General features: G+C 36.4%; 2 protein-coding genes across 3 annotated transcripts; one reads left to right on the top strand and one right to left on the bottom strand.

Moving 5' to 3' along the window:
• Nucleotides 1-5,437: 5,437 nt before the first annotated feature.
• LOC112296011 (endoglucanase 17-like) lies at nucleotides 5,438-10,286 on the top strand. Of its 2 annotated transcripts, XM_090244620.1 has the most exons (8): nucleotides 5,438-6,338; nucleotides 6,586-6,786; nucleotides 6,976-7,047; nucleotides 7,180-7,344; nucleotides 7,593-7,710; nucleotides 7,829-7,992; nucleotides 8,421-8,463; nucleotides 9,889-10,286. In XM_090244620.1, exons 1-7 carry the CDS (start codon nucleotides 6,183-6,185, stop codon nucleotides 8,445-8,447), a joined length of 903 nt encoding a protein of 300 aa, XP_090100746.1. In that variant the 5' UTR covers nucleotides 5,438-6,182; the 3' UTR covers nucleotides 8,448-8,463; nucleotides 9,889-10,286. The 2 variants fall into 2 exon arrangements, with proteins under 2 accessions (XP_090100746.1, XP_090100745.1); XM_090244619.1 differs by lacking the exon at nucleotides 9,889-10,286 and having other exon boundaries at nucleotides 8,210-8,861.
• LOC112272654 (putative xyloglucan 6-xylosyltransferase 5) lies at nucleotides 10,196-13,836 on the bottom strand. The gene is made up of 4 exons (XM_024500630.3): nucleotides 13,696-13,836; nucleotides 12,896-13,094; nucleotides 11,807-12,725; nucleotides 10,196-11,215 (listed from the first exon to the last, which is right to left on the bottom strand). Exons 3-4 carry the CDS (start codon nucleotides 12,711-12,713, stop codon nucleotides 10,725-10,727), a joined length of 1,398 nt encoding a protein of 465 aa, XP_024356398.1. The 5' UTR covers nucleotides 12,714-12,725; nucleotides 12,896-13,094; nucleotides 13,696-13,836; the 3' UTR covers nucleotides 10,196-10,724.
• Nucleotides 13,837-14,416: the final 580 nt, after the last annotated feature.

Genomic DNA, 14,416 nt, shown 5'->3' with positions numbered 1-14,416 from the left:
GAATGAAAAAATAGTAGAAGTAAATCTTGCTATTTCTTTGTATTTCATGAATGAAAGCAATAAATGCCAATATAATCTTCTGACCACTTTTGAAGAAATTGCTATTACATTGCTTGGAGATAGATCGGAGTATAATGTACTTTGTAATATTATTATTTGCCTACATAGTAATGGACTATTAGAAAGGATTTATGAGGCTTATCTTGCTTATTTGCTCCTTTATTATATATTTTTTTTCACATAGAATCCTTATATGGCATCTTGACATATGGGTGCAAAATATAGTGATGGATATTCTTGAAGAAAGAAAAGATATTGGACAAGAAGATTGGAGAAGCAACAGCCTTACAAAAATGGATAATTTTTATAATTGATTTTTTTTAAGGCCTATCAAATATTCTATAATTTTTTATAGAAGAAAGCTATTATTAGGATTTATAATTGATAAATAGGTAGCAATTGAGCAATCATATTTGTAATATCTACATTACAATTAAAGAAATCTACATGCTGATTTATACTAAGGATTGATAGATGCTATTATAATTCATGAAAGTATTGGATATAAAAAAAAACAATATGAATTAAATAATTTGAGATGTATGATCTTACTTCTATCATTATTCATTAGAAGTGCAAGACATATGATAGAAATACTTCAAGATTCTAAAGAAATTACAAGATTTTATTAGCATCCTAATTTTTTTATGATAGTGACAAGAAATCTAAGATGGTTCAAAATTCAAAATGAATTGCTTCAAGGATAGTGAGTAAGTAACTGACCAGATTTGGTTGCCCACATATTTGAGCTCAAGAGACATGAAATTATGGAAGATATAAACAAAAGAGTTGTCTTTAGTCATATTGTTGTATATATTTGTACCATTGAGTTTCAAAAGAGAGGTCTACCTCATATACACATCTTGATTTTTTTAGATAGAAAAAGCAAGATTAGATGCATTGGAGATTTGGATTATATGGTTTTTACAGAGTTTTTACATAAAGATAAGAATTGAAAGTTATTTGAAGTTATTCTACAATGTATGGTATATTATCTATGTAGAATGTAAAATCCTCAAGTGTCTCACATGGAAGATGGTTATTATATAAAGATGTATCTAAAGATAATTGTAGAAGAAACAACAATAGATGTTGATGGATATCTACAATATTCATGATGAAATGATAGAAGAATGTTTGAAGATCAAAGAATGGTTGATGTTAATAGGCATATTGTTCTATTTTTTTTAAAATTATCTTAAAATTATAATTGTCATATCAATGTTGAGATATGTGCATCTATATGTGCCATCAAGTATATCTACAAATACATCTATAAAGGCCATGATTGTATTATAATGTAAATTAAAAACCATTAAGATAAGATCAAACAATATTTGGATGCAAAATACATTAGAGCTCTAAAGGCTATTTGAAAACTTTTTGACATACAGATCAATAAAGAAATACCAAATATTATTTTTTTGGCCATTCATCTTCCAAAAATACATCAAGTAGTATATGATCCAAATAACAAGGCAATTGCAATTTTAAAACATGTTGAAAGATAAAAGATAATATTAACTTAATTTTTTGAGACATGTCCAGCAATTGCAGTGGCAAGACAATATACATACTAAAAATTTCTACAACATTTTATTTGGCATAAGTCAAGAAAGTCGTAGACATTAAAAAAATGTGGATTTGTCATTAGGAGATTATATTTTACAAATCTTGCAATAGAAGAAAGATATTATTTGATGCTTTTATTAATCCATATTAAAAGTTCATACTTATTTGAGCATTTAAAGACTATTCATAGAATTTTTAATCCAAAATTTAAAAGTACATATGCAACTTTAAAATTGCTTGAAGATCATGGAGAGTAGCAACAATGTTTAGAAGATGCATTAAGAATACAAATTGGATCTCAATTGAGGGTGTTATTTGCTATTTTTTATTACACAAAAATCCACTAAATCCATTAAATCTATAGAATTGTTTTTGAAAAAGCATCTTGAATAATCTCAATGTCCATTTGCAAAGAGAATATGGAATTAGTAATCCAACAAAAGAATAGAAAAAAGAATTTGGACTTTTTTTGTTGAATAATATTTTGCAAGATTTTGATAGAATGCTTATGTAGTTTTTTTTAATGCCATTACTAAGAAATAATTGAAATATAATAGTTAATAGAAATTAATTTATTGCTAAAAAAAGAGTATGAGATATTCAATAATTAGAAGAAAATATGGAGCAATATATTCCACAATTAAAACTTGAATAAAGAAAGACATATGATGATATTGTGGCTTTTATAATAGAAGAACATGGACTAATATTTTTCTAAACGGACTTGCAGGAACTAATAAGACATTTGGTTATAATAGTATGACAATTAAAGTTTGATTAATACAAAGGATTGTGATATATGTTGCATCATCAAGAATTATTGCATTACTATTTGAGGAACAAAGAGCTGTCCATTCTACATTCAAGATTCTATTAAATTGTAACAGACTCTTTTTGTTCAATTACTAAGAATTTCAACCATGTTAAGTTTATTTGCCAAAATTTGCTTATTATTTGGAATAAACTTCCAATACAACATTGTTATTATCCTAAGACAATTAATCATTTGTTTAGAGATATTTGGAATATTGATTGTCCATTTAGAAAAACTACAATAGTTATTTGTAGAGATTTTTGTCAAATATTGCCAGTAATTGTAAAAGGAACTTGAGAAGAAATTGTAGCAGCACTTCAAAATATATATTAAAAAAAAATATGACAATGTCAAATTTAGAAGCACTTCAAGCAGATATTGAGTTTGCTAATTGGCTTCTTTAGGTATAGAATGTACACATTCATTGTATATATAGATGGTGGTACATTTGAATTCTTTATGATTATATTTTTATTGACTAATATTTCTATTTGCCACTTGCTAGATTGAAAATAGTACAAACTTATTGCTCAATAATATAGTTAAGTTTCTTGATTACATGATTGTTGATCAACAATTAATATCTTTAATTAATATTATTTATTCAAAATTGGCAGAGGACAATATTACAAATAATGCCTTTTTTAGAAATAGAATCATTTTATTTATATGCAATGATGATATAGAAGATATTAATGAGTAGATTATGGCCATATTTTCTAAAGAAGAATAAGAATATTTAAGCATTAATAAAATTGTTATTAAAGATAGTATTGACAATAATAATATTTATCTAGTTGAATTTATTAAGTCGCTTAATCCATGTGGAATACCCAAATCAAGGCTTTGTCTTAAGATTGAGACTTTAGTGATGCTACTAAGAAATATTGCTCCTTGCCAAGGATTTTGCAATAGAACTTGATTGGTAATTACATGATTAATGAATGAAGTTTTTGAAACAAGAATTTTTAAAGGAAAATTTGTTGGAAATTTGATGTTTATTCTGCAAATTATATTAATTTTTATAATAAAAAAACTTCCATTTATTCTAAAGAAAAATCTATTTCCAATTTGTCTTGTATTTGTAATAACAATAAACAAATCCTAAGAACAATTGATGAAGCATGTTGGTTTGGATCTATAACAACCTATTTTTTTTCATAGACAATTTTATGTAGCTCTCTCTCAATGCACTTCTTCTCATTCTATCAAGATTCTTCATTCTAGAAATGACAATTTAAATTCCACGTCAAATATTGTTTTTCTAAAAGTTTTAATTAGTTAAATATTATTAGTTTATTTTTGATATTTTTTACTATAATTTATTTATTTATAGACTTTAATACATCTTTGAATGTCTAAACATATTTTTTTAATGTAATTTAATATTTTTTTATATTTTCATAAGTAATTCCTTGAACTAAATTAATTACTTTTTTGTATATTATTTGTAACAATAGTATGGATTTAGTTATTTTACTTCATACCTGAAAGCTTCGTTGTGTATTTTATTTCTTTCTATTTGTATTATATTATATTTGAATTTAAAAATATTCTTTGGCTCACAAAAATAGCTTCATTTGAATCATACTTTAATCACAATAATAGGAGTTCATCTAGTATATATGTAAATACTTACTTAAAATAAATCAAATTTTTTGAGAGTTTCTTAATTGATTCTAATAAATAAAAATATACTTTGTACATAAAAATATAAACCATTAATATAAAATTTTAGTGCATGAAAGTTAAAGAAATGATTTTTTTTAAATAAAATTAAAATTCTAAGGTTTAGAAAAGAAATTATATCTTTATATTTTATGTATATATATATATATATATATTTCAACCAAATTTAACTAAATTATGTAACTTTGGGCACAATTTTTAACTAATTTTTTTTTAATGAATAAATAAGATGTATGCTTCTATATGTTTTTTTTTTTTTTTATTTTTATTTTTTGTTAAATTGTTTTATATAACTATGAATAAAAAAAACTTTTAAAAAATCTAATAGAATACATTATCAAAAAGATATTTAGCTAATGAATAATATTTGTGATTTATATTAGATTGGTTGTTTTATATTAATTGCCGATGATATTGTCGATGAAATTGTCTTGGTTAGTTGTCGGTAGTGACCGAAACAACAATAAGGACCAATTACCGTGCATGGCACTGTAGGGCCCACTGTCCAGTGACAAGCCATTAGTATACAATTACCATTTTACAACAATATCTGAACACTTCGAAACCAGCTACGAGCTGCAAGAGATCTTACCGACCTGATCAGACAGAACGCATCGAAAATGAGCCCACAAGTAGAATCAGACCTAGAAGCTGCATCTCAGAAGTTGTGCTATCAGGTGATGCATGAAAAATTGAGATCTAGCCAAGTGAGAGCATCAGCCAACATCAGCTTGTCCTCTACCAAGTTTAGGAAGTCATAGAGGCGTCTTGGCTATTATTGCTCCGTCGGTCTCTGTAGTTGCAAATGAACTGATGGAACTTATTGTAAGGATTTCTTGACTGCAGAAGAGCGTTTTCGTCCGATGCAATCCAAAGGTGAATTCAAGGACAAGAATTTGCATCATTTCCACGACACAACGAAAAGCAAACGAACTTGATTGTGATGGTTTACGCTTCTGAGTTACTGGACACTGCTCACGTGCTGGTGATCGTGGGCTGGTCAAACAAAATGACTGCGGTACTGGCAAGCATCTCGTAATGACTCTGTGAACAACTGAAGCTGGAACGCCGAGCGTTGCAGCGGAAGCCATGAGCGTTGCATAAAGAACCGACCATGCACTGGGATTTACTGCTGGCTGGCTTTCATTCATGCTCAGTTCTTTCATCGTTTATGTTCAGATCAGTGTAGGCGAACGCCGCTACGCTGCAGCCCCATTCCATTTTGCTAACTGCGCCAAGTTGGGCATCTATTGTGGTGAGAGTCGAGAATTCTCATCACCTACTCACACGAGCAAGACCTGGATGCTAGTAGAAATTGCTTGCTGAGTTGGTAGCGCATCATGTGCCGGATTCAAAGACAGGACTTTGACTTCACAATGACGCTCGTCCCTAGATTCGCTGAATAATAGAAGTTGCGGCACAACAATCAGATTTTATAATTGGAAGTAAAATCGAAATGTAAGTCACGTGCACATCTAAAGTCGAAGTGCATGAGAGGGTTGACAAATCGTACAAAATTTCCTGAAAAAACAACCACATTCTGTCCTCAACTTCTCACACCACAACAACCCTCTCCATTGCCCGTAGGTAAGGTCTCTAGTTGTTTTACTAACGTTGCAACGCACTTCCCCATCAGACTTTTATCCTTAGATGAGCACACCACTAAATAGAAGAAGATAATTTAATCCACTTTTTCGTGAATGTACCATATTCATGCTAAACCTGGAACGGTTTTTAAGTCCTTCATTGACAATAACGCACGCCTCATTGATTTGCGTTAGCTGTCCTCAAATGAAAGTTTCGCCAAACTGTGGATATAATGTGGATCTAAGATTTCTCGACTTGAACATTCGATGAATGTGAGAAATTTCCATCACTGACTAAAGAAGTATGATTGACATATCTGAGAGACGCTCTCCTACTCAACGAAGTCCTCATTGTTCACAGCTTCTTTTTTCTAAGTTCGCTGCCAGAGCAGGGTTGATGAAAGGATTGTATTACTGGAGGGTATTATGACGCTGGTGACAACGTCAAGTTTGGGCTACCGATGGCCTGCACCATCACTATGCTTGCCTGGAGTGTGGTGGAGTTTGGCGACAATTTTCGCGCCACAGGGCAGTTGCATAACGTACTGAACAACATACGCTGGGGAACAGACTATTTCTTGAGTTGCTACACTGAGCCCGAAGAACTTTGGGTTCAGGTCGGTTCTCTACTAACACATCTCCCGCAGATCCAACTCTATTCGTGATGATAAATTAGAATAACACATTATGCCGTTGGACAGATGCAAACTTTTCAAATGGTGCTAAAAAAACTTTGAACCAAATCGGTACAGTTATTGTGAACACAGATATGGGTGCAAGATGAAAGCTAATTCTTTAGTTAATTTGCATGAAATCTGATTCGTAATCACTATTCACCAGTGTCGATGGTGTGCCTAAATTCAGGTCGGTGATGCACACGCCAATCACCGATGCTGGCAGAGACCTGAGGACATGGACACACCGCGCACAGCCTACAAGATCGACGCCAACAATCCGGGATCTGATATCGCAGCGGAGACTGCTGCAGCATTTGCCGCAGCGTCCATGGCTTTTCGTCGTATCGACAGCGAACATTCCAACACTCTCATTCGGAGCGCTAGGCGGGTGAGTCATTTTGATGCCCTCACAATGGATCTTCTCAAAGCTTCAGAAGAATAAGCATCGCAGACATACAGGCAAACCATCCACAGACATGTTATGGAAACTAGTTCAATTATTGTTGAGAGATGTCACATGCTGAAATCTGAAATAACATGGTTAGACTGTTGGCATATTTTCAACTTTGCAAATCAGTATCGAGGCAAGTACAGTGACAGTCTCCCTAAAGCCGTATGTCCTTTCCACTGTTCCTACTCTGGATACCACGTGAGCCACAAACCGAATCTTCCTTCAGATGCATGCATTATCAGTCTCACGTCGTTCTATTTAAAACTTTATTTTGTTGATCCAATGCACTACGTCCAGTTTTGAACAATACGAGAAATTATAAACTTTCAGGATGAACTTGTATGGGGTGCCGCATGGTTGTTTAAAGCCACTCGACAAGACCGCTACCTTCAATATCTAGTGACGAATGGGAAAGCCTTTGGAGGCACGACTGTGCCAGTGAATGCATTTAATTGGGATAACAGATATGCAGGAGCGCAAATACTTGCAGCTAAGGTGAGTAGAATTGCTTGCTTTGCTTTGTACACATGCTCCATTGTCGCGGATCATTCCTTACAACATAATCTAGGGAGGTGAGTCTCAGCCTACAATGAAGCAGAACCAATCGTTTCTGTGGGAAAAATCTGCACATAACTAGGACGAGACGACATCTATAGAATTTCTCGGTTTCAAATGTTTATAATTACATCACAAACCTGGAATCCCTGGACAATTCAACCAAAAATCGTTCACGTCATGCGCAGGCTATTCTAGGGGGAACTCAAGGGCTCCAGCAAGCTTACAAAGACAGTGCCGATGATTATATCTGTCAAGTGTTGCCTTCGTCCATCAGTCCGAGGTCGACGACTGCATACACTCCAGGCACGAAACCCGGCTTCTCGCAGCTTCACAAAATTTAACAATTCCTTGGTCCATACATCCTGAAATGAGTCTTACATACAACCAAAAGCTGTATACTAAATTTTTGTGGTATGTTCAGGTGGTCTCTTGTATCAGACTGGGGGCTCAAATTTGCAGGGTGTGACATCGGCCGCCTTTCTACTAACGAGCTACGCTAGATCGCTAGCGATGGCAAAAGCAACTGTGAATTGCGGAGGCCGCCAGATCACGCCCTCCCAACTTACCACGATAGCACAAAACCAGGTTAGAATTCTGCAAAACTGTCTATACTCAACATATCAACCTTTTTCCATCTTCTCCCCCCCCCCCCCTTTTTTTTTTTTTTTTTTTTTTTTCGTTCTGTTCTTTTGATTTTCTGTTGTTGCTGGTTTAGCACAAGAAGTCGGTCTCAGTTTTGCATCAGTTGTTGCCAAACGTCAACAAGCAATGACGGTCCTTTCTTCTATGTGACTTGTGTCAGGTGGATTATGTTCTAGGAGACAATCCTAACAGATTGTCTTACATGGTTGGATTTGGCATTTAATATCCATTACAACCCCACCATCGCTCATCATAGTTGCCCTCTATGTCGGCTCTACCACAAAAAATTGGATATGGTCAAGGTTACGCTTATTTTAACAGCAACAATCCTAACCCCAACTTGGCTATGGGTGCAATTGTTGGTGGCCCAGATAAGGATGATAACTTCACCGATGTGAGAAGTAACTTCGCCAGGTTGGAACCTATAACTAACATGAATGCGCCCATAGCTGGAGTCTTTTAAGATAATAATAAAAATAAATTAGCGTCTTGACGTAAAGAAATATTTTGACAGCATAACTTTTGTGGGTTTACTTTAAAGATTAATTAAATATACAAGTAAAAATGTTAAAAACTAATAATTGCAATTAAGATCATTTTTCTTAAAAATAATATTTAATACTTCCATTCAAATTGAAGGCCATGAGATAAACCCAAGTTAAGTTCTAGAGTTTTTATTATGACTTAAATAACCTTGACAATGGTATAGATAAGAACATAAATCAAAGTTACAAAGATGTAATTATAATAGGACTTTTCTTAAATTTAAAATTTACAGATGTTAAACATTTATCATATATATATTAAATACATCTTATAAAAAATTTGATACCAATTCCTTTTTCACTTACTCTCTATATTTTTTCTTATCTTTTTCATGCAACAATGTTCGTTTAAATTTCAAAACTATATTCAAACTAGATTAAATAAAATTCATCTACTTTTCATTCTTTTTTAAATTATTAAAATTTTAATTTAAATATATATATATATATATATATATATATATATTTGCATAGATTACGATATTTGTCAAAGAATAAATTAAAAACTTCAATCATCAATGGATGGTTTTATAGAATGAAGACTTAAAGTTGTGAGATAGGAAAAAACAAAATAATAATATTTTAACCAAATAATTATCATCAATGTATTAAAATAATTGTAAGCCAAAATAGAAACAAGGCTCATTATTCTAATACTACAAGCATGTCTTCTTTTAAACTTATTTTTGTGATTTCTGTATCCAATATACATATAAATAATTTTGGATTTTATTTAAGATATTCATTTTTTTAGAATTTAAAAAACAAAAAAAATTCTAAAAGAAAATAATACAAGTACATCATTATTTTAAAAAGTACGGAAGATCTAACTAATCTTGCAAAAAAAATAACATTAGTAGAGGTGCTCACTCTTCTTCATAAATACTATAAATTACCATAAATATTCTTGAGAATTCATAAAATAATATTAGTAATGTTGAGGGCACAATGCTGCTAACTTTAAAACATGATTTTAAGGTGCCCAAGCTCACACAAGTATATTTTAAGGCAATAAACACCAATGCTATGGGGGGGAAACTACACCTCTATTGCTGGCTTATTAAAAAATGTTGTAGCACTATGTTTTATTTCACTATAGATAAGCTAAGAAATAAAATGCAGATAAGCAAAACTATATTCACATTGAAAGCAATTCAGTATCTTAACTTTGTTGTGAATATCAATTGAAGATGTAAAAATAACTACAGAAGAAGAATCCTAGAAACACTAATTATAATCAGGGATCCATCAGCTCACCTCCCTCCTTGTTCATAAACGACGTGACGTGATGCAGACCCACAAGATCTCTGCGCACCCTGTCATCCGGATTTCTCCATAATTTCATTCAATGATGACAAGTATTTATGTTCGGTAACACAAGATGCAGGAATATAATGTAAGTTCGATACATCCTCTGGCCTCATGTGCACTGGTTACATTCAGGGAATTGAAGGATAAGACCACCATCATAAATTCCATCAGAAATGGCTCTTGGTAGAGACAAAGCAGTTGCAAAATCACGTGACAGATATGGCCACAAGCACAAAACAACTCAGGATCAAATGTGTATCTACAACACCCAGATTGGAAGGAGAGAGAAGTTATCAATAGCAATGAAAGACTAATCCTTTTGGATAAGTATATTAAAAGACAAATTTTGTTTACGGTACAAGGGGTCAAACAGCACATGGAATTCAGACGACTGTCCCATCTGTGGGCATGACGTTGGTTAAGCAACATAAGCCATACTATTACCCTATTACATAATCCACGAGGATTGCTAGAAACAATTTCGCAACATCATCCTTGTTACGAGAACTTGTCTTCCGAAAGCGTAGTAGCTTACAAACGACAACCCCACTAATGACTGCACAGAGATCTGAAGTACGAGCTTGAAACGCGTACAAAAAGAATACGTCAATGAGATTTTGGGACAAAAGCAAAATCTCCGCGTCTACAGGTTTCAGGATCTCGGCCCGGAGTGTATGCATCGCAAAGAGGGAAGTGTAGGCAAAGTGGCCAAACTACCCCGAGGAATTTTAAATCAGATACGAAGTAGTGAATCCTTCCCTAGTCGGAGAAGTCCTCGTAGGAGAAAGCCTCGAGATTCACTTCAAGAATAACCTCCAACTAAATCCTGGCTTCGTTCATGTCCTGATCGACCTCTTGTTCGGATATAATCTGTTCAGAGTGTTCGACGTTCTCCAAGCCCAGTGGGTCAGAAGAATCTCTGCGAATTTTTTGCGTCTTGAACGATCCAAGAGCCCGATGAGAGTACCCGTATTTCTCAAGCACCTGATTATCTGCAAAATTGAATGCCCGCTCCATCTGTCTGAAGCATTCGTCGTTCTCAGCGTTCGCTCCTAACTTGCAAGGTTTGCACCCAACAAAGTGAGTCACAAAAGGCCATCTCTCATCACCATACCCCGGGTGGTTCTTGGCCATCATTTCCTCGTAGTTGTAAACCACATACTTCCAGTACCCGTGCAAGAAGAACTCCCACTCAAGATATGTGTGAGCCTTCCACTTAGGATCACCATGCAGAATGAGATACACAAGAGCGGATTGGTCATCCGCCTCAAAAGCAGGTCGATCTACGAGCTTCTCAGTAAACAATTCGCCTGCAGAATATCGCACAGTGAATATAAGAAGAGAGTATTGCCCATGCATCCTTTCAAGATATGATGGTGATTCATTTCAAAATCAGACGAGAACAATTTACCAGGTCAATCAAGTCAAATCGATGCATGTCAAAGAAGTCAACATCTTCTGGTCTACATTCCGAACAACCAGAACTGGACAATGTAACGAAACTACTGCTACACATCAAACTCTGTAGATGTATTCCACCTAACAAGGTGCGTACGCTTTTAATTAGTGTTACAATCTCCGTCAATACCACTTCCAATTAGCACAGCATTTCAGATACCACGAGGCTCTACAGAATTTCCCCAGGCCAAAAAGAACGTGGAACATGCCCTCTACTGGCAGAAGAAGTCAAACAGACGACACAAAGCTCCATCTATCAGCGAAATAGAGTTGAAGTGTGCAGAACAGAAATTTCACAAAGTCGGGACTAATTCGCTGAAAACGAAAGGGGGCACAAATACCAGCAACACAATGCGCTTAAACTCTAACCATGTCCCAAAGACTTCACATTGTGACGCATTTCCATCTAAGTAAATGCAAGAGGTGCTGAAAGAAGGTGGTACCTGCTTTAACCCTAGTTGGTCCTTGTGGTCCAAAGGGGGCTAATGCGTCGAGCAAATCCAACGACCACTGACAGTTCCTAATGAGGAAACTGCCAGTGTTCAGACCTATCCAGCGATGCTGCTCATACAATAAGTTATGAAACCCGTGCACGATCAAGTTGTTATTCCCGTACTTCTCCATGGGCATCTCAAAGGTAAAGTCAGTGAAAATAGCATCACTATCCATCCACCATACCCACTCAACGTCAGGGTGATTGAGCATCATCTTTCTCAGTAGAGGCAGCTTCGCCCAGAAAGAGCTCATCTCCTTCTCAAAGGTGGCCATATTGTAAAAGAACTCAAGTCCATGAAGGCGAGCGTAATCAATCCTGTTTTTCAGAAACTTCAAGTGATAGAAGTCACCCATTGGGTTGGCACAGGGTCCCGGCTGAGATCCCGAAACGAGCAACGTCTTCGGTTTACCGCTCAAAGTTTGGTTCATACCTGCATTCAGAGTATTCCACGTCTCTCGTTGCGCATCCCAATCCGTGATTTTAGGACCCAGGGTGTAAGGCGTATTCGGGTCCCAATTCTCCTCTTCCACGAACTTACTAGCAGTGACCTCATCGGGAATCGCTTCTTCAACCTGAGCTAGTACGCGTGCTCTCTGCGACCTGATAATCTGGTCCCTCAAGTCAACTGACTGCGGGTTGCCCCCGAAGAATCCTCCAGGACCCAGAGTACCACGGAGCACCAGGATAGTGATGCACCCGCACAGAATGGTGATCTTAAAAGTGTTCAACGACTTCATCACTTTGCGGCCTTTGGGTGTGGCGAGAAACCGCTGAGGGTTGTACGAATGCAGCTTGGCCTTCATATGGTCGTGAGAAAGTTGACGGAACATCGTGTTTTCTGTTACTTGACGCATCTTCTTGCCGTTCTATAATGAAAGTGTTTGTTGGGAGTGTCGTTATGATAAGAAGTCAGCTCACGCAAGAACCATCGTGACAAGATCACAAGCCATCGTAGAGAAGCTAAACAACCTCCGTGTCCGCTTCCGCGTTTCAAAAGAAACGCAAATTACAAAGTCTAACAATGCAGGTGGCTTACCCAGCTCTTACGCAGTTCACACGACTCCAAGATCGCATTTTATGTCCCCCAACGCACCACGAAAACGTAGCAGATCCACGAGGACTAGCTTGGTGATGCACATGAGGGCCAACGGCAGGGACAGTGATTCTTACAAGAGCGGAAATGAGAGTACGGCAGCTGCTCACATCCGAAGCCTAGAAACAAGCACAAGTACCATCTACTTGCAAAGAAACAAAGTATCCAGCTTCAGTACACCCGAGTAAGTGCGCATTCAAATCACAGCAACTAAAATGCAAACTACGTACAAACAAACTCCACTCGAGGCCGTCCGCGAGAGTGCTCAAATGCATCACCCCCGGCCTCATCCCCGGACCAGAGCTCAGGAATCCCAACCTCAAAACCAACCAGAGCGTTAATAAATGCAGTGCTCTGTGCAGGAATACACACAAACACACATTATGCACGGAATCTCACGGGAGTCCCGGAGAAAAGCACATAAGCCGCTGATGATGATAATGATTCATTCGGCCTCTAGCACTCACCACCAGGTTGACACTTCCCCCTGTCCTGGACCCCCTTTCCAAGGCAAACATCTCCCCCCTAACCCCCCATTTCCTTCACCCCAGACAAACTAAATAAACAAATTTATTTATTTATTTATTCATAATCCTAGAACTCAGTTCACCATAAATATGGTCAATGCGTTCGGCGATGGAATCAACTGTCATAAATGCAAGCAAACAATCAAAACCATCCATGGCTGTAGTAACCCTGATAGTGCCTCACCCAATGGTGGTTAAGTTCAGTAAAATTCTTACCGCAAGTAAAAGTTCGAGAAGCAGGTGGTTGTGCGCGGCAAGGGAGGTGGTGGGGTGGAGTTGCGAGGCGCGCCAGAGCGAGCGAACAGCAATGGTGGCGCGGTCAGATCTCGGATCTAGTGCAATTTCGGAGGATAAAGGCCCCCCTATCAAGCTAGCTAACCCTACTGTAGCTGGGGAGGGGCCAGGCTGCGCTGCGCTGCTCTGCTCTGGCTTCTTCTGGCTATCCTTGGAAAGGGGGATTGCACGACGACGACGACCCTCGTCCATAGTTTTTGAATTTCTCGTTGGCTCTGACGATCGGCGGACAATCGTCACTGGACAATGTGGCATCGTGGGGGAACACCGCGTGGGAACACCGCGTGGGAACGCCAAGTGGGAACGCAGTGAGAGCAGAAGGTTCTGGTTGGAGAAGAGTGTTGTTTTGCATGGGCTCCAATTGTGCCACACCCCATGAAAGAGAGAACTCGGCCCTTTGGACTTTGTCCAGTGTCATGTGTTCGAAACAAAGGGCTTACGTCAGTTTTTTTGCTTATTATTGTATTATTGTAAAGTGTAGACTCTTCTTTTTTCTTTTGTCGTTTTATGCTATTGGCTCTTTTATGATAATAATAAGGGGAATGTTAAATAGACCCAAGTTTTTACTAAATTGACTCACCTATCTTAACCATCATAGAGAGAGAGAGAGAGAAAAAAAAAAAAAAAAAATCTCTAGATCTAT

This window comes from Physcomitrium patens, chromosome 19, assembly GCF_059467195.1.
Source record: "Physcomitrium patens ecotype Gransden chromosome 19, ASM5946719v1, whole genome shotgun sequence".
Classification (NCBI taxonomy): domain Eukaryota; kingdom Viridiplantae; phylum Streptophyta; class Bryopsida; order Funariales; family Funariaceae; genus Physcomitrium; species Physcomitrium patens.
The sequence above is the reverse complement of the archived record's forward strand: the minus strand, read 5'-3'. Positions and strand labels throughout refer to the sequence as shown.